Source organism: Gymnodraco acuticeps, unplaced genomic scaffold (assembly GCF_902827175.1).
Source record: "Gymnodraco acuticeps unplaced genomic scaffold, fGymAcu1.1, whole genome shotgun sequence".
Lineage (NCBI taxonomy): Eukaryota > Metazoa > Chordata > Actinopteri > Perciformes > Bathydraconidae > Gymnodraco > Gymnodraco acuticeps.
In genome coordinates, this window is record NW_022991973.1 from 785,255 (window position 1) to 805,778 (window position 20,524).

At 39.7% G+C, this 20,524-nt stretch overlaps 2 protein-coding genes across 4 annotated transcripts; both read left to right on the top strand.

Moving 5' to 3' along the window:
* Positions 1 to 140: 140 nt before the first annotated feature.
* znf706 (zinc finger protein 706) lies at positions 141 to 7,675 on the top strand. Of its 2 annotated transcripts, none has more exons than XM_034200950.1 (3): positions 141 to 329; positions 6,331 to 6,476; positions 6,916 to 7,675. In XM_034200950.1, the coding sequence occupies exons 2-3, from the start codon at positions 6,342 to 6,344 to the stop codon at positions 7,009 to 7,011; spliced, it is 231 nt and encodes a 76-aa protein (XP_034056841.1). In that variant the 5' UTR covers positions 141 to 329; positions 6,331 to 6,341; the 3' UTR covers positions 7,012 to 7,675. The 2 variants fall into 2 exon arrangements, with proteins under 2 accessions (XP_034056841.1, XP_034056842.1); XM_034200951.1 differs by lacking the exon at positions 141 to 329 and adding an exon at positions 2,040 to 2,106.
* A 2,655-nt stretch (positions 7,676 to 10,330) lies between these two features.
* ywhaz (tyrosine 3-monooxygenase/tryptophan 5-monooxygenase activation protein, zeta polypeptide) lies at positions 10,331 to 18,925 on the top strand. 2 transcript variants are annotated; one of them, XM_034200939.1, is made up of 6 exons: positions 10,331 to 10,461; positions 12,377 to 12,684; positions 13,976 to 14,099; positions 16,365 to 16,528; positions 17,188 to 17,283; positions 17,465 to 18,925. In XM_034200939.1, the coding sequence occupies exons 2-6, from the start codon at positions 12,391 to 12,393 to the stop codon at positions 17,558 to 17,560; spliced, it is 774 nt and encodes a 257-aa protein (XP_034056830.1). In that variant the 5' UTR covers positions 10,331 to 10,461; positions 12,377 to 12,390; the 3' UTR covers positions 17,561 to 18,925. The 2 variants fall into 2 exon arrangements, with proteins under 2 accessions (XP_034056830.1, XP_034056831.1); XM_034200940.1 differs by having other exon boundaries at positions 10,340 to 10,461; positions 12,382 to 12,684.
* The last annotated feature ends 1,599 nt before the right edge of the window (positions 18,926 to 20,524 follow it).

A 20,524-nucleotide genomic window follows, 5' to 3' on the forward strand; every position in this document is an offset into this window, starting at 1 on the left:
ACAGGAAAGTCAGCAAATACCTTCCTCTGTGTGTGAGAGTGTGTGTGTGTGTGTGTGTGTGTGTGTGTGTGTCCCACTCTGTGAGAGAGGTGAAAGGTGTATCCTACATACCTGGAGTTTTTTCACAGGGAGAAGCAGCTTGTCTGGACTTGGCTAGGCTAAGTGTCAGAGTCTGAGCACAGAAACTCAGCTGAGACAGAGACGGAGAGATGTTGGGGCAGGAGTCGTCCTCCAGAAGGAGAGCAGTGAGGAAAACAGGATGGAGGAAGAGGAGGATGGAGAAGTGGAATAATGGTAACATGGGCAGATTGAAAGGGACATTTAAACAGGTAAATACAAGGCAAATACGGATAGATTAGAAAACATGAGAATAAACCAATATTAAGTGTCCTAGTGATGTGTAAGGTCACCGTTTCCTTTAATTTGTCATCTCTTTGGGTTTATATAAAATGATAAAAACAAACAAGCAACCTGGAATTCAGCCCTAGAGTATCCCAATGTGTATGTAAAGTGATAAAAATCAGAAATTCCTTTGCATTTGTTAAAACTGATATTCGATCCAAAGCTGTGACTCTGTTCACAAAAACACACATTTGGTCCTGAGCTGCTGCTCTGAGTGAGGTTAGTGAGGGCTGTCACCACCTTCACAATCAGCCTCTGTCTGCCGATCTCACCTCTCCTTCAGTTGCACTCTGTGCGGATGTGTGTGTCTGTGCGTGTGTGTGTGTTGAGGTAAGAAATTAACTTTTCCCCCCCTGAAGGCATGGTTTGCCCTCTTGATGTGCTTTCTTGGAGCATCTCAGGGTCAGTTTTAATAAAAGCACTCGGTTTCTACCATTAAGTTGAATTTTCACTTTCCCCCACCCCTGAAATATATTAACATGTGATATGGTTGGTTTAATTTGTCATTTGATTTACATGTTCTTGGTCAAAATGCACTTTAAAAACACTGCTATTAAACGCTTTTACAAACCCTGTGTGTGCTATATTGCACATGTCATTCAAGTCATGTGGGAGGAGGCCTCGGAGGGCAGCAGTGAAAGTGACCTGCATGTGGATGTGTTGTGACTGTCACAGCTTTTGTACAGCCCAACTGGTCTGGCAACATTGTGGCGTGCCATGCTGGTATAGACGCAGCAGTAGCGGACTGTGGCAAAACCTGTTTGTTACGGGGGGGAAAGGAAAGCATGGAGGGGGGAGCATGGAGAGGAAGTGCCCAATGGGGAAGATGAAATCCAACTTCCTCTTCCCTCAACAGCCTCCATAGAAACAAGGATGCCACACTCAGTCCCTGACAGTCAGCATTTTTCCCTCACTGAGGGAAATGTTGTTGCCAAACAAGTTTCTCTACCCTGAAAAGCATTTTAAAAAACCTTTCTTGACCTTGACATAACCTCTTAGCTTAACTACCCTTGATATGTGTTCAGTGAGAAAGAGACTGATAGTTTGCTACAAAGAGTCCTTCAAAAATAACTTGTTTGAGCCGAAAGTGAACCTGAAAGCCCTTGTGGCGGAAGAAAGGATCCAGAAAAATCCCAAGCTGTCTGCGGCAAACCCCTGCGTATTCATACACACAATGGACAGCCAGATAATATTCTGCTGCACTATTGAATAGCTGACACCTGGAAGATTTGCTTTCACACGGGCCCTAAGGCTGGACAACCTCACCCCAAACCTAAGCTAGCAAATCCCTGCACAACATCCCCAGGGTGGGGGGGAACAGGAGCAATGTGTAGCTTTTGTAATTTCCCCCCCCCCTTCTTTTTCTTTAACTTTTGGCCTCCTTCTGAAACCATAATCACATCCTTTTCTCTTGAGAGATATTTCCCTCCATTCACAAAAGACTAAAAGGATTGAAGCAGGAAGGTGTGTGTGTGTGTGTGTGTGTGTGTGTGTGTGTGTGTGTGTGTGTATGTGTGTGTGTGTGTGTGTGTGTGTGTGTGTGTGTGTGTGTGCGCACGTGTGTGCGCGCGCGTGCGTGCATGTGTGCATGGCAGTCCGGAGACTTTTCTCACAATGATAACATTTCACAATCATGACACCTAACTGTCTGGAAGATTTCCAACAGGAATGAGTGCTATCATGACTGATGATTAATAAAACACAGTGAGTACTTCTTTCATTTTTGTTTTATTATGTTTATCCTCAAAACAGAAAGCACTATCATACACTGTACAATTAGATTCTACAACAATTAGATAGTACATTTGGATTATGCGCCAAAAACAATCATGTTTCTTTTTTCAAGTTTTAACACATTTTTACTAATAAAGCCACAAAAAAAAAATGCACCTCAAATAATAGAAAACTATACTTTTTTTATTTTCTTTACAGACTTATTTATATTGTGGTGTTATTGGGATAGCATGTGATACTTAATTTCCATCATGTACCTGGAGTTGCAGTTAATTTTCATATTAGCTGTATTCAGGCAAATACTGAGCGTATATGAACAGCTCCACTGTTCCCAAAACTAAAGAAACAGATAGTAGCTAGATTGATATCTGATGCAGTCAAAAACATCCCCGTCTATGCTGAGGCAGTATTTGTATAACTGTGATTAAAAATGTCTGTTTAAAACAGGATTGTAAGTCGAGACAGACATTATTAGGTCAGCAATGCAAAGAGTACATTATTAGTTACATTATAATGCTAATTCAGCTATTTTATCTACACTATCTTTATTAATAATAGCTAAGTGTCAGTCTTAAGCCTGTGTGCAAATGTTGTGAATGCTGGTGGCACAGTATGCATGCACACTTATTTACCTGCCCCCTAGTGTTGCTTTAAGGGAACATCACTATTTGATATTTATCTCGTAAAATTGTTGTGCGATTATGTTTTTGTGTTGTACATGGTTACATAAAAAGAACAAGGTAAACATGGATTAACAGAAAGCAAACAACAACAGTCCCATTATGTTAATGCTTATGACAGAATTAATGATCATTTTCATGAATCCTTATTCATGAAAATGATCATTAATTCTGTGGATTAAACCCTAACTTCCAAATGGGCATCATCATGAATACAATAAATAAAGGTATCTTAAAATAATAAAGAAAACACACCAAAGTTTTGTGTTGTGTGTTTTAGTCATAGTTCTAGTACACTAACGCCACGTGGGGGCGACATTGCCAACGTTATGAATCCGCATCATGGTGCGTTCACTAGTCCTCTTGTAATCGAATAAATAGATTTTTTACATGCATTTGTTCCAATGTTGACTAAGTAGGTCATTTGTATAGACTGTGTAAAATACGTAATTTACCGTGCACTACTCCCGAGCCTGTAGGTTTTCTGTTACATAACCTCTTATTCTATGGATATTTTAGTTTTGTATAACTGTGAATATTAATCATTTAAGGTTATCTATGTATAATATATATGCCTTATTTCAATCTTCGCACTGGACCCATCAATGTTTTTTTCTTAGCCTCGAAGAGACGCATTACACCAGTGTCAATGAACGCATCAGTATCCTTTAGCTGTCTGTGAATTGAGAAATTCTTACAAATTGTGTACGCCTTACAAACGACACGTAGGTTACTGTTATTGTAAAGAGGCAAGTACTGCTGTCCTTTTAAGATTGTATAAGCTATAACATATACCGCTGGTACTTTTCCTGGTTAAAGTCTCCCACAGGCTGAAGGAAATAATTAGTTGATGTTTAGCCGAAGTGAGCTGAGGTTATCATGGAGGCTAACCCACGCTACAGCTCGGTCATGTAGTGTTGGTGGGGCTGTTGATATAGTGAGTAAAACATTTTTTTGGGGAGAAATTACCCCTTAAATTAGGACTTCTGGTGATGTAATGCCGCGTTTCCAGTGCAGCGCGGAGCTCGCTTTAATGCTGCGTTCAGACCGGACGCGATGCGAATATTCGCTTCGTTCTAAACGCTCCTATCGCATCGCTCTATTCGCTCGAGTTTCACCGCGGCTGCCAGCTGTGTTTACTCGCATCATTCAAACAAGACGCGCTGGCTCGGGAGCTACAACTACAACAAAATGAACATATTTTACCGTGATTAAATTGTAATACACGTTTCTTAATGATGCCGACGTAACAACATACTGATACCGGTTAGTAAAAACCATGAATTAATGCTTTGACAAGTCTGAAGACAGACGGCAGGCGAAAAACCTTTTGGAATGCTTGTTTTCTGAATGGAGCTTGGCTAAGCTAACGTTATGCTCCGACCGTCCACACTCACAACAACGGCCTATACAGACATAAATAAACCAGCGACTGTATTCTCCATGACACAGACAGTCTGTGGTTTGTACTTGTTTAACTTTTGTCTAGTTTCTGAACAGATCGTATCTGTCCCCGGCTGTTTGAAGAGCAAGCATGGGAAAACAAAATATAGCATTTACCTGTTTGCATCCAGCTAGCCATGCCTTTCTGGTGTACCAGCTACGTGATACGTTTTGTCTTTTTCACGAGCTTGCTGTGATATATACAAATCGGGTTGGTCCGGTCCAAGGTCTTTAAGTATCAATTTATCTCCCAAACTTCTCCTTTGGAAAGGATTGGAGAGTAGCTCTTGCACGGAATTGGGTGCGGACCGAGGTCCCGCGACTCCACCTGCACACCATTCTCATCCAACTACTGCGTCACCTTGGTCACTCACGAGCATAGACTGTATATATAAAGCTCACGAGTCTAAAAAACAACTCACGTCAACGCACGTAAGCAACGTGGGCGCCAACGTGAGCGCCCTCGCGACCAAAATATTTGACGGCGCTGATTGGCTGAAATTATGTTTCGGCGGCACAGTTTACTATTGAGACTTTTGCAACGTGTTGGTTGCTGCTGTTTGGCTCGGGGGCTCCGCCCGGTAATGATAAACTAAAGCCATGGGCAAGGCCAGGCAGGAAACATGTGACTTATCAGTAACTTTAGACATCGTAACACAATTTTAAACGAGATTTTATTGTAGATTATACATTTTACTGATACCAATTGTATGATATTTACCTTGTTCATTAAAAATAAAAATATAAAATATATATATATATTTTTTTATGTGGGAAGAGGTGGGGCGGCGCCCCTAGCGCCCCTATGGGCCGGCCGCCACTGGATAGGATATTAAGTCTCGTCAAAAACAGTAGCTAACAACTAGCTTGCTAATTGTGTCTGTATTATTGTTCCTACCTCTCAAGACTTACTTAACAGACATTAGTAATTCCAGTATGCCCAATGCTTTGCGCACAAGTGCAACACGTTGTTAATTCAGATAGCTAACATATGGTGTAACATGTTACGATAATGCTTAGCTGGCAGCATTTTCATTAATTAATCATCGCTAGTTACCAGTTAATGCAATGCTGACCAACGTCAAAGTATATATAGACGTTGATGGGAGGCAAGGCTGAATTACCAAAAGGAAATGTACACAATTTCACTGTCCTGACCTGCAGGGGTCTGCGTCTCCATCAGTGTTCTAATGTGAGAGTAAGCACCACTAATGTTTATAGGATGTGAGCTGCACGAATCATTGTCAAGTTATTGGGGCTCATAGCTAATTTGAGCCAGTTTTAACGTGTTTCATTTGGTAACACATTTGGTCTGATTGCAGCTAAAAGTTTGGTTGTTAAAAAAAACTGTAAAATGCAAGCAAAGACTTCACAACTGCCAGCCGGCCGAGGTCAGGCAAAGTCAACAAGATAGAAGAGCTTCAGTTTACCTGAACTGAAAGGCAGGGAAATTACAGGCAGGGCTATAAAACCTTGATTTACATGACGGGTAAGGGTAATTAATTTCCTAAAACCATTCAAGATGGGCGAAACCAACCAACCAAGGAAAGTTTTAATTAGCAAAGAAAACGGACTAACATGACCAGATTTGTCAGTTTGTGCTACATATTTACTAACAAGTGACTCGTTTGAAAGAGTGGAATCGGGGAGGGAAACAAGTTCTCTCTTGCCCTCCATAAAAAGATTTGTTTCTCTATGAGTTGGGAATAAACTAGTTCCTCTGGTTCAGCAAACAAGATATTTTCTTTTATAAAGTTAAGGTGGATAACAGATTTGAAAATTGTAGAGTGTGTTTGTAGGGGGGTTTCTCAAGAAAGTCCTTGCACCTGGCCCTCAAAATGCTGATGAAAAATAATGAAAGAATTGCCAAAGTGTTCTCCTTTGCTATCACAGTAAACATGGTATTAGGCAAGTCTTTCTCTGTGAGAACTGAAATAACTCTCCAAACGTTTTAACTGACTTATAGAGGTAGATGTGTACCAACAACAAGAATAGAAGGTTAAGAAAAGGTCACAACACTGTGGTGTATCGGTAAACATCAAGTCATGTGTCCTTGCTTCCTCCTCTTTAGGCTTTACCAGAATGGCGCGCGGGCATCAAAAACTTCAGTCCCAGCAGAAAAATGAAAAGAAACAGACGGAGATGAAGAAGGCAAAGGGTCATGACCAAAAGACAGCCGCCAAGGCAGCGCTAGTGTTCACCTGCCTGGTGTGCCGGGTGAGTATGATATCTTTACTATTACAACCCAGAGACCAACACCTGACTGAGGGTGCAGCCTGGTAATACTGCTATGTTATATAATAATGCCTAATTCTAACCCTTATTATGTCAAGGTTAGAAAAGTGCTAGAATTTGAATATATTCCCTTAAAAAAATGCTTGGTTTTCAACTAAATATATTGTTTTATATACACAATCCCTCATGTCAGAGTTCATTTGAACTTCTGGTGAAAAAATCCAATTGACCAAATACGCTGATCGCTTTGAGTATAAAATAATTATTTTAAGGTAATATTTTGTGAACCCTTATAATGAGAAAAGGCTTTTATTTTCCCTTTATAACTCTGCTGGTGTTTGGTCCTTTTTTATAATTCTATGAAGGTGTCAGACATTTGTCCTAAATGATAAATTGTTGGATGTATTTTCCCTTCCCGCAGACCCAGATGCCCGACCCAAAAACCTTCAAGCAACACTTTGAGAGCAAGCATCCGAAATCCCCTCTGCCCCCCGAGTTAGAGGGAGTGGAGGCATAAACGGTCACCATGGATACCAAACCCATTCAATGCCCTGCACCAACTCTGCACTTGTCTCAGTCTGACAGCAAGTGATGAATCGATGTAACCAACTAAAATAGTTAGCTATATCTACGTAGTCTTTGACAGGCCAGGTTGCTTTAACACAATGCTTCCCCCCCCCCTCTCCAGTCCTCTTTTCACTTGTGGTTAAATAACTTGCCGGGCTAAACTTAAATACCGGTTTTAATTCCAGGGCCACTGGAGTTCCAGGAACCATTCAAGTGTCGAATGAAGATTTCTACCTTCCTTCACTAAGTTCCTCAGAACAGTCACTGCCCTGATGTCTTATGCACATATGAGTATTTCTAGCTGCTAGCTCTTGTACCTCTCTTAACTCAAGCTTCAATTAAATCAATTGTTTGATAAACCTATAAAGCAAAAAGACATATGTTGTAAAGACATAAAGTGTCTTCAAACAAAGCATGGGATTGGCTTGGGTGGGAAAATTCAGATTTAAAATGAGCTACAATCAAGACAATGGCAGATGTGACCTTGTCTTTTTTTATTTGTGCTTCAAGCATTGAATCAAACTGCAATCTTTCACCTAGCTAATCATAATTTCATGTTGGGTCAACATTTTTTTGAAATTTCACAGGCGAGTGTAAGCAACTCGGATACGAATGAATGAATGCTCCAATTATGTATAATAACATTTTATTAAATTTGACTTTGTTGTATATTTGCGTTTCTCTAGAAAGTGTTTTTTTCTTCTTCATATAATTCCAGGAAATCCTCCTAAGGATTTTGTAGGATTCATCTTGTTTGTTTTTCTGCCTCGTAGGTTACATTTAAAGGTGGGGTAGGTAATTTTGGAGAAACCAGCTCGAGTGCGCTAGAATTTGAAAATACACAGCCGGAACAAATCTGCCACTTCCTTACAGAGGCAGGAAGGCCATCCAGTTATTTTAGCCGGGCCTGCTAAAATGATTGGTCGTGCTTTTTACAGTACCACGGCTTCCACAGATGAAATTTAATGGATTTTTTGTCAAAGCACTTAAGATATTCATTGCTATCGGGATGTTAAGAGCATTCCATGGAATATAACAAAAAGTGTATCTTGAGCCGGTTTCTCAAACTTACCTACCCCACCTTTAACTTCTAGCTTTTTAGGGTTTGTTGGTCCATTTACTTTTACTGCTAGTTCAATATTTACAGTCCATTCAAATTGACCACATTGTTCTGCTCCTCCGCTCACATAGTGTAACTTTATTTTTCTTCCCATTTTGCAATATGTCAGCGTGTAATCGTTCTTGGATATCAGCTGCACCTCTAAATGTGCAATCATTTATGAAGAATGATAGATAATAGTATTCATAATATTGCGTTAAGCCATCGGTAGGAAAAAGGCAGAGTGTAATTGACATCTGACTGGGAAGTCATGCCAGGTGGCCAATCTGCTCTAATGTGCCCATTTTTGTCAACTTGCCTTTTTTGGAAAACATTACACTGCGGGTACTTTTCTCTCGGGTAAATTGCAAAAATCTGAATTTGATGTTGGATCATCATAAAAAGCTTGAACCTTCATTTGCAGGAATAATCTTACACCAACTATACTATAATTGAAGCATCTTGTTGATGGCTACTATAAATGTAAACCTTTTTCAAAATGTAAACATTACTTGATGCAAAAGTAGCAACGCTAAATCTGAAATATGGTTTCAAGTTGTTATGCGATGGAAACAAACTGTCATAAAAGATTTGCATCATCTGCTGCTGTCAACAGGAAATGACTTGAACTGCACCACATTATAATTAACAAAATCAATTAATGCTGTGTGAACCGATAAGTAATTTCAGCTGCTGAAAATATTGTCTTCGACTTTTTTTCTTCACAAGCATTCATTTCCTCCGATCTCCTTTTTCCAGGTGTGACAGATGCTTCAGTTCAGCTCTGACTGTGACTGTAAAGATGTGTTGTCCCACTGTACACAAAGAATGAACTGCAGCATTGCATTCACTGGTGTTACCAGCTTGCCTTGTATTCACAATGTCTGAGTCTGAGAAATAACGTTGTTTTCCTGTTTAATCTGAGTATTCAGAAGAACAGAGAAAAAAAGCCAGTGCCATGCTGCATGTTTTTCAGTGAGTGGCTCACCCAAATGAGTCATCAGTCTGTCAACATATAACCTTCATTTAAAAAAAAAAAAGAGGGTTGACAGACTACACCTAACAATTATGGTCATTATCGAATTAATACATGAGTCATAAAGAAATTATTGTTAATTTATTGTGTAATCTTATGTGATTTATTTACTAGTGCGTGTAAGGAGTTCTCAGTTTTAAATAAAATAGTCTTAGAAAGTATTTTTTAGGTTATTTTTCCTTTGTGATCAAAGAAACACTAACTTCAAAGTGAACACGTATAGACCAGTGTTTCTCAAACTTTTTCATACCAAGGACCACTTAACCAATAAAAAAACACTCGCGGACCACCTAACTCCACAAATATCAAAAAACACATCGTTTTTCTAGAACAGATTACAAATCGCCTGAAAATGGTACAAACAAGTGGCAACATGTGTGATGAAGGTGTTGCGCTGGGCTATATCAAGCAATCAAAAGTGAAACTTAACCTCGCTCCATTGCGGAGATATTCCCGCGAGAGTGCGGAAAACGGAAATTTATTTATTTATTTCAAATGTGAAATGTTACCAATATACTCACGGACCACTAGGGGGCGCTCACGCACCACCAGTGGTACGCGGACCACACTTTGAGAAGCACTGGCAGACTGATCTGAACCATCAACATAATCTCCGTTTCCATAGCAACTGCTAACATTTAGACACTGTACGGTAGATGGGGAAAGATCATTTTGGATTTTCATTATTGTTTTGTTCCCTAAATTAGATCAATAACATAACAAATTCAGTTTTTGGAATGTTTATAAAAGATGGTGCCACACATGACTTAGCAAAAAATAACCTACATGATTCTTCTTGACGTTTTTTTACATAATAATACTCATAATTTATCATTTGTAAAAACACAACTGAATTTCGTCTAGTATTTTTTTAGCAGCACGTCAAACGCTGTTTAGGTTTTTTACTTCATACAACAATATTTAAAACCTTGTAGATTTACAGTTAGATGATTTAAAAAGCAGAGATATATAAGACCGTAACAAATAGTAGCCTATGTTCTAAACTATGCCTACAGTAATATGGGAATTAGAATAACATAAGATTGTTGGAAACTTAAATAAAACATAAAAGATCCACCGACTGTTTCCATGGCTTTAAATGTGTTGCCTCTAAATGTGGTTGCCCTAGCAACCTGAGTCTGACGTCATCGTCCCAGACCGTGCTGCTGTGTCTTTGATTGGAGGGAAACCCCGTGGACGAGCGGGAGCGATCATCAGCTGTGCAGCCGGGAATCAGGAACAACATCATCTAACTACACTCGCAGGTTAGTTCTCCTATTTACTCCTCATTATCGCTGCTATTATGAAGATAAGAACGTTATTTTGTACGCCGTGAGCTTAGACAGCTCTTTAAATGTAGCTTGAATCGTTGCTACTGTGGACTGTAGGAAACCAGTGATGCTCCACTTACTCAGTCATTGTTCGCCGCTTAACGTACTGAATGTGGAGCCTTACTGCAGTTGTAACCCATCTATGTATTTTACACACTGTGTTTAGAAGGCTGATTTTGAGTGTACCCCATTCTCTTTTTACAAAATGAAGCAAGCCGACATTAATGTATAATGCTCGCTGAAATCATTTGCTCTGGGTGTTTTCCGGGAAGCGAAAAAGGGCGTTCACTTTGGACTGAAATAAGCAAAGCTCCTTTCATTCCGGTTAAACCGAGTCTGTCATACCATTATTGGGGTTTATTTGTATATTGTAAAAATATTTAGGCGATATTAGAATAGTTTGTGTGTGTGTGTGTGCGCGTGTGTGTGTGCGCGCGTGTGTGTGCCGCCGACATTCCTCTGAAGGGTGCAGGTGTCTGCTGGTAAATCTGACTCACTGATCGTGGGATTTTTGAAAAATTAGTCTCCTGCGAATTTCACATGGAGATAATAAATGTTAAGCGATAATTAGCAAATTATGTACTTATTTCTATGCAGTTTACAGCCCTGTAGTTATGGTAAATGTGTTACAACTATTACTAATACTTATGTCCTATCAATGGACAGAACATACATTTGTAAGTAAAGTTATAAGATGTTTGTCATGTCATGTTATTAAGCAAAAATGAAGAACACACTGGTTTCGGCTTTAGTTTTATAACCATATCCTGCTTTTTTTTTGTCAAACACATGCATGATGATTTCCGAAATGATTTAGAGTTTTTCACTCTGACATAACATTTTATGGACAAATTGACTAATATTTATGAAGAATATACTAATTGATACTTGTGCCATGGGAATCTTGTTTTACAATTAACATGTCAAACAACTAATCTAGAGAGAATCTCCAGATTAATCAAATATATAAGTGGCTCTTTCAAATAGACAGCCTGAAAATTGGACGGATAAGGAAAACAATCATGTTGCAATGGCACTTTTACATATAGTTGCCCTACTATAACCACCTTTTTATTTTATTTGATATATCATACTATCTTTTCAAATTTCTATTTCTTAATCCATTCTGATGTAAAACCCCTGTACATTATACACTTCTCTTGTGGAATTTGTAACAACTTCGATGCCAATTCAACTTAGTCACCAGACTGAGTGCAGATAAACAAAGCTGGGTGAGATCCAACAGCTATTTAAAAAATCTGGTGTGTGCACACACCCTGAACATACCTACTATTGTGAGAAATCCAAGCAGTGCGAGAAACGCTATAATAATATTACTTGAATAATGTCAGGTGATACGATCATTCAACAAAGTGGAATTTGTGCCATAGACTGCGTGTTATATTCTCCAATTATATCAGAGATTGCTATTCAGTGCATGAATATCTCTTAAGCTTGTGTTAACCAGAAGCATCTAACCAGAACCCATTCAAAAAACCATTGACTTTGACACAGGGAAACTGTTAGTTGTAAAATGCAAATTGATTTCCTGGTTTAAGACTTGTTCCTTCAGCACACTTCCTTTCAACTGATTGCTATTTTGGTATCTCCAAATGTGTGTTTGCATGCATGCCAGAGAACAGGTTTCTTTCAAAAAAACTTGATGACACAGGAAGGACAGTGTGTTTACATGTACTGTAGTCATCGGTCATTCAAGTGTATTGCTCCCCTCTCTCTCTCCTTGTTCCTGCCCTCCCCCCAACTCTCTTTCCTCTGTCTTCCTAATCCGTCTCCTGTCCTCTTTGTGTTGTCCTTCCCGACCCCCTCTCCTCTGGCCTTCCTTCCTCAGCCTAGACAGGAGCCATGGCAAACCATGAGGAGAATGTACAGCAAGCCAAACTGTCGGAGCAGGCCGAGCGCTACGATGACATGGCTAAAGCTATGAAGGCTGTGACAGAGGAGTGCGAGGAGCTCAGCAACGAGGAGCGCAACCTGCTCTCTGTGGCCTACAAGAATGTGGTGGGGGCTCGGAGGTCCTCATGGAGGGTGGTGTCCAGCATGGAGCACAAGACTGAGGACACCAAGAAATCTGCACAAGCCAAAGTGTACAGAGAGGCAATAGAGAAAGAGCTGAACGACATCTGCCAAGAAGTACTGGTAAGCTGCAGAGATCATGTAGAGGTGCAAATAGGGTGAAAGGAAATGGAGAGCAAATGCTTGAACCGAGATTTACAGATGGGAAGCAAACAAATAAATCGGCTGTTTTTTCTAGTGAGAACTTTAAGTGTTACAACAGAGAGAATGAGTGAGGGACTGTATTTGGTTTTCCTGTCCATGACAACTGTATGCAACACCAGTCAAATGCACCTAACAGATGTATTTATTTCCGCACAGGTTGCTTGCTTTGATATAAACATTATAGCTATAACGCAGCGTCCACACGGCGGCGTGCGTTGAAGCTTGCCGGTGGGCGTGTCTGAAACTCGACCAACAACCAATCACATGAATCTCCCGCCCCGGACACACAAGCACGCGGTTTGATTGGCTAGAGCTTGTACTGGCATATTCCGTCGAAGCTTCAAAAGTAGAACATTGCTCTACTTTTGAAGCGAGCAACGCGAAGCGACGGAACCACAATGCAGTTCGGCAAAGCGTGACGTCACCCCATTCAAAGTGAATGGGCAGAAGCGTTGAAGCTTCAACGCACGCCGCCATGTGGATGGGACGTAAGGCCAATAATGAGTTTAATTTGGTTACTGCCTGTATGGGCTGGGGGTCACGTCAGTAAGAGCTACAAGGGGCAGTGTAAATATTCACTAACAACGTGTCGTCATGTGTTTCTGGATACCTCATATTTAGGAAAAAAAAGTTGGAATCAAATATTAAAGTATAGTGGACATAGTTGATGTTTAGGAGCCTTCATAACATGTATATTAGACTAGTTTGAGTCTCATGTTTTAAATCATTCTACCAAAATATGTTTCAAGCTAATGGAGGCTTCTCGCTGCCGCTCTAGATGTTCAGATAGCAGACAAACCGGTGAACTGTCAGTCTTGTAGATTTAGTTTTTGAAATTACGCCTCATTCACTGCGATTTAATTTTCTACAATTTGAACAAAAGGCTGTAATGTTTTGTATAGGAGTGAGATAATATAATTTTGTATGTGCCAATATGCTCTGTTTAATGTTTCCTATCAGTTTTATGATATCTTTCGTCCTGACTTTCTTGATTGTTTTTGTATAAGCTAATGAATGCAAGAAATTAGCAAATTTCAACAGTGAGGATGAGGTTATCCTTTAAAGCAAATTCATGACCATTGGTTAAAATGTTCAGGTTAAATACACCACTCAAAATTCTGTTAAGTTATTATCTTATTTCAAACTGCTTGTGCATTTGTTTGAGTTTCAAGACGCATTTCAACAATAATGTTGGCCACCTTCATTGCAGGACCTGCTAGACAAACATCTGATCCCCAAAGCTACGCCTGCTGACAGCAAAGTCTTCTACCTGAAGATGAAGGGAGACTACTTCCGTTACCTGGCTGAGGTGGCAACCGGAGACAAAAAGCAGGGTGAGGAAAGCAGTAAAGCATTTTGAGTTTTTTTTTGGTCATCATATCTCTCCATTAACCCCGGTATTCACCCGGGACAGGGGAGTTATTATTATGGTTTATGAGAAGTGCGTGAAACGTTGTTTTTTTTTCACATGATTCCACCTTTTGCTAAATACAAACATGTGTACTGATAAACAGTCCTTTAATTATTATATGTTATATTACACATATTCTGTTAATTTACACATTCACATTTCGTATCCTTTAGCCTGGAATATGACCATGGCCTTAATCATGGCCTTAATCTTCCTCGTATGTGTGTAATATTATTTGACGATTAGTGCACCAAGCTTCGATTAGTTAGATGGTGCTTTTACACAAGGTGATCTTTTATCTCAAACTTTTTACAAGGTGTGCAGCATAAGATACCATGATGATCTACCCTGCTGGGAAATAACCAGAAGAGTTAACCCTGAAATGACCTTGCTGAACCCAAATCCTGCTTGTGGCCACTGGCTTGCCTCAGGTGTTGTTTGTGGCCAGAATACTTAAGACCATCCCCGTCTTTCACCTACAATTGTCAGCCGAAATGCACACAAGGTCTGCTGCTTGGTTATCATGGCAACAGGAGCCGCACCATGTCGTTTGCTGCTACTGTTGAAGAAATATTTTGAGTTTAGTTGTTTTTCCCTTAGTATTTATCCTTTTTCCTTCAATTTGTGATGAGCATTTTATAGCCTTTGTGGTTGGTGGGTCCAGGCCCGTCCCTCCCTACAGGCCGATCATGCAGATTGCCTGGGGCCTCACCTTGCGGAGGGTGCCTCAACTGAGCTGAAAATGCGGCGCACCTACTGTATGCGCTTATGAGGCGCACCTATGCGCTTATGCGGCGCAATTAGTGTGGCGCTCGCGAAACAGAGGGCCTCATCATATAGCTTTGCGTGGGGCCTCATGTTGGCCAGGGACGGGGTGGGTCATATTGCTGAACTCTTTCTTTACTGTAAAATGCTGACCAGAGCCCAGTGTCTTTGCTAAGAGCTCAAATAGATGAAACTAGGGATGCTCCGATCGGCAATTTTGGGGCTGATCGGCGAAATCAGTATCGGCCGATCGCCGATCCGATCGAGTGGGCGGGGCCTATGGGGATCTCCCATTTAAAGTGATGTTTAAAACTCAGTTAATGGGGCTCATTCACTGGCGCTTCCACAAACAACAACCAACATCATTATTACATTCAAATGAAGTACATTATTCAAGTTTACATTAACTTAGGATAATAACACGGGAGAAATGAGCGGAAGCGCTCTCTTTTCCTCTCTCCTGACAGCCTGTCAGTATCTCATGCAGCTCACTGATCCAGTAATGAGTGACCCGACAGTGAAGAATAAAGATATTTATAACTAGTTTAGCTAGTTCCAGAGGTAGATAAAATAGGGTCTAACTCTTAGTGTGTGTGTTGCTCTGCTCACCGGTCCGTCACAGCGGGCAGAGCTGCAGGATTTCTGCTTCACACACGTTGCATACCGCTATTTGATTGTCCTTTTCGGACACCTTAAAATACTGCCAGACTGGTGAAGCCATTTTGGCGAGCTTGTTTTGCCGCACACTGAGAAAAGTGTCATGTATTTTACGTCATAATTTTTAGAGAGCACCGATCGATCGGTAGAGAGTGAGTATCGGCCGATATCGATCGCCGGCCGATTGATCGGAGTATCCCTAGCTGAAACAATTAACAAATGAGTTGATCAACATATTTATTACATTCTGTGGACCTAAATAATTATTTTGTGGAGGAAATAATCAGCAGGTTAATGGATAGTCATAAACAGCCCGGCAATTTGGGCATAAGAAGGGCTTAGGTGACGTATCTATGAGTTTAACTGCAAACTTAATATGTGTAAATATTGGCATATGTGGGAGGCTGTGGCTCAGTGGATAGTGCGCTGAACTTCAAATCAGGAGGTAGCAAGTTTGAGTCCCACTGCAGTCAGCATGTCGTTGTGTCCCTGGGCAAGACACTTCACCCCATATTGCTCCTGTGGGGATTGCCCACAGTACTGTATGTAAGTCACTTTGGATAAAAGCGTCTAACAAGTGAAATGTAATGATTGCCTGAAATACATTTTAGAAGCAGGAACATGCACCGTCTTGCACATACAGATTCTGAACAAAGGAATGTACTCTTGTTCGGCAGTCAGCTATTAATGTGAACAAACCTCAACAGATAGCTCTTTCCCATTCAGTAAAATCTGCTAACTGATTGATCTCTCTTTCTATGTACAGCAACCATTACTAATTCACAAGAGTCCTACCAAAAAGCCTTTGATATCAGCATTGAAGAAATGCCAGCTACCCATCCCATCCGCCTAGGCCTCGCTCTCAACTTCTCTGTCTTCTTCTACGAGATCGTCAACTCGCCTGATAAAGCCTGCAAGCTGGCCAAGGAAGTAAGAACTGCCATTTTCTCATATAACGGCAACTTTTTTATCTTGTGAAAAGCATTATATGATGTTAATGTGGGTTTGTGATTCTGTAACAAATTAGTTAACTTAAAAGCAGAAGTGTTTTTCCTGATGTTTGAATACAAAGGGACTTTTCACCTTTACTAATTCTAACTTGTTATAGGAAGACAAGTTTAAGTTGGTATAATTTCCGTATAAACGAACAGGTGCATTATCACAAGTTTTTCGACAATTTTCAAACCTTGCATTGTTGTTTTCTGCCACAAGCTGTCATGAATCGACTTTTATTCAGGCTTTATCTGTGTGTTTTCAAGACCCTTTTTGAATTTTGTTAGTTTTTAAATGCATGTTTTTACTGGCTCCCGGTACAAATAGAAAACAATGAAGTAATTCTAAATGGTAGAATCTGGCTGCAATGATAAACTACCATGGGCCTGTTTGCTGTTAGTGTTCTGATTGATCCCCAAGCGGTAGTAGGTACTTATTGTGTACATAATGAGCATTAGTACATCAGTCTTACACCATAACAAAAACCATAAAATACCTTGGTTTTACAAATGTTCCGATGTACAGTTGTTGTTGGACAGAAATACATCATGTTAGCCCGTACCTTTGACACTGATGGCTGTCTGTGTCTCCTCCAGGCATTTGAACAAGCCCTTCCACAGCTGGACTCCCTCAACGCTGACTCCTACAAAGACTCCACCTTGATCATGCAGCTGCTCCGTGACAATCTGACGGTAAGTGTGTCATCTTCATTTCTGTGTCCTAAAATGTCACTTTCTGATCTCACTTATCTCTGCACTGGTTTGGTTGATTTTGACTTATAAGTCATCTAACTCTACTAAATGTTTGAAATATTGAATTGTTTCCCATGATTCTTAGTTTGCACTAATCTCAATATCACTTGCTCTATTGCAGCTGTGGCAGTCAGACGCCCAGGCTGAAGAGCAGGAGCAGGAGCAGGAGGAGGGGGACAAGGAGAAGGACGACAAAAAAGAAGGAGGATGCAACTGAGTAAAACTAATCTTCAGAAGAAAAAAAAAAGCAAGAAAAACACACACCTCTCACCAGCCTAAGTTGTGTGGCTGTGTATGCACAGATATGTATGTTTACACTCCACTCACAATGTGTAAAGTACAGGATGTGTATGCAGATACACTGACGTGTATGTGTGTTACTTGTATGAGCACCTCCACAGAGAAAAGAATGGAATGGATCTATACTTGTTGTGTCAAACAGTGGATGTTTATTTTTTTGTTCATTGTTTAGTCCAAATGATGTCCCTTCGTTTAGATCCAAATCTGCACCATGTTCTTTAACCTTATCACCGTAGCAAACTGCTGCTGTTGCAGGAAAACACAAACAAAAAACCTCTAAGTGTAATTTTGATAATTTGTATGTTTTTACTTGAACTCAATATTTACAATCACAATCACGTGAGTCTAAAAAAATCCTTTGAAGCATATACACTGTTAAAATAAATAAAAATAAATATTGTTACAGCAATCAGAAGTCACTAAATTTAAGATCTCGTTTGAAAAAGCAGTGATCATATGATGGAGGGGTTTACCTTGGTAAAGGTTTAACCATATTGGCTGTATCCATCCCGCCCTGTTGGTGTCGGTGTAGCAGATGGTGTATTTATGGATGGTACACTTGTCATTGCTCTTTGTGCATTTGGGCATAGGAAAGGTTTTCTGTATGAATGGCCACTTGGGAATACTGTATTTAAACTTTGGTTTGGTTTGGTTGAGGGTTACATTCCATTTTACTGACATCAATTTCAAACTCGGTGAAATGTGTACACTATAATTTCCTGCTGTTCTCAATAACAGGACAAGGTATGGAAAGCCTAAGATTAAGTGAACAACTTGACAAAAAGGCACAATACTGTAACTTTTGATATTTTATCTGTTCAGCAGTGCAGATGATACTTTTGCCATGTGCTCTCATGTGGCTTTCTACTCTTTTTCTATTCAGGTGTTTTGTATTTTCTTTTTGTGTATTTTATTCCCTTGAATATTGATTTGACTCCTGGAATGCATGTGGTTCTCAGTAGTATGGTGTGAGGGTTAGCCGTGCTTTGAAACTGGCAGTTTCTGCTTAGGATTTAGCTTGAACCAGGTGGTTTACAGTAACATTGACCTTCCTTGAAAGTACATTGTGAAAAACTAAAACATGCCTAAAATCAACTGATTATTAAAGTAACTTGGTAGGAAGCTGCGTTATGACAATTTAGTAGTAACAAAGTAGTGCCAGTTTCTTATAATTAACAGTATCTTGGTTTTAAAAAGATGGGATGCAGGATTCAGAATTAACACTGAGTATGTTATTTGGTTATGTGCTTTCATGTAAGTGGAATTAAAACATTAAATCAAGTGTGCTGCGTTTGCTCTTTGTACATGTGGAATGACTTTTACAATGTATTAATGTAAGCTGTGTGTCAAGTTTTACCATGCCAAGACATCCGAGTCTTGGCATGGTTCATACAACAACAACATGGGTTATCTTAGAATAACCCATGTAAAGGCATATTCCACCCAAAAAGGATAATTTCTCGAATGACTCCATTGTGAGCAAATAGCCAAAAAGTCTAGAAACATTGAAAAGAAGGACACCATTTTTATTTTTACATGGGGACATGAAAGAACAAACAGTTCAACTGAGTAATTGAATCAAATTGCCATTTTGTGGGTGAAATGTTTCCTATAAAGCATTATATTTAGGTGATATAGCCGCTTGCAACGTCCTCTAAAAGCACACGGACCGCCTTCATTGAACAGTGGCTGATTTAATGTTAGAACTCTTATCTAACAAATCTAGACAGAACACTACTTTTGATTTCAAAGGATGAAAAGGCTTTATTTGTAATAATGCACAATAGCTGCTGTGTAGTTTTAGCAACAATGCGACATATAATAAACTAAACACAAAAGTGAAAGACAAAATGATTCAAGTAAGTCGCCAGAACAGCAAAGAAAATAGAATAAGACAAGAACAGAATATACAATTAAGCTGATGCGAGGCCAATGGGACACTTCGGTACACTGATGAAAGACCTGTGAAATTAAAACATTATGAAGCTAATATCATTTTTTTTGTATCCCATTACCTCCCTTGGTTCTGGTGAATTAAAAAAGAATCAGTAGAAAAGCACAATGGAAAAGGCAGCAGAGCTCTGGTTTGATTTCAGATGGATACTAGCTTTTCACTGACAACACTGCCCTCTGCAGATGGATATGGCTTTGTGGGCCATGTTGTGGTGCATGTATGGATGTAATTTTGTTCAAATTAAGCTTGACTCACTCTGCAGTTCCCTGTCAGTGTTAAAATATAATGAGTTATTATGTTGCATTAGACTGCTGTAAATGTTTAAATGTGTGCTCTTTTTTACATGTTGGTATATACATTGAATCAAAGCATAATTTACTCTAGGATCATCATGCATCCCTAAAAAGTAAACTTGTCATGTGCTCAAAAAAGCATGTTTTGCACAAAAGGCACAAATTCAAGGGTCAGGTTCACAAAAACGTATAGTCATCACATCTAGATACATGTTTTTCACTGCAGCAAGCCCCTGAAACATAATATTATAAACATATATTCAAATAAGTGCTTCAGATTAGTATCATACCTGAGTAAATGTATTTATTCTACTATACTATAAAATATCAAGGGTTTAGTTTTCAATCAGTAGGCCCATTTCAGTGACATTTGTGAGCTAATCAGCTCAGATCAATGGCCAGAAACAGATCTAGTGAAGTGAGTAATGTAGCTCTGTCTTCATTTTCACTCTGATAGCAGCTGATAACGCCATAAGAGTTACACCCCAACATATGATGTATGAAGGCTGTAGAAAGCATATGTTTATAATGGGAAGGATTTGTATAAGACAAAAATAAAAACAGCACAGCTATTCATATAGGTAAACCTTTCAACTACATGGATATGAAATACACCTTTCACACATGACTCTTA

Coding starts and splice junctions, on each gene's coding strand:
- znf706 (XM_034200950.1), top strand. CDS start 6,342: ATGGCGCGCGGGCATCAAAAACTTCAGTCCCAGCAGAAAAATGAAAAG. Junction 6,477..6,915: donor TCACCTGCCTGGTGTGCCGG/GTGAGTATGATA, acceptor CCCTTCCCGCAG/ACCCAGATGCCCGACCCAAA.
- ywhaz (XM_034200939.1), top strand. CDS start 12,391: ATGGCAAACCATGAGGAGAATGTACAGCAAGCCAAACTGTCGGAGCAG. Junction 12,685..13,975: donor ACATCTGCCAAGAAGTACTG/GTAAGCTGCAGA, acceptor CCTTCATTGCAG/GACCTGCTAGACAAACATCT. Junction 17,284..17,464: donor TGCTCCGTGACAATCTGACG/GTAAGTGTGTCA, acceptor GCTCTATTGCAG/CTGTGGCAGTCAGACGCCCA.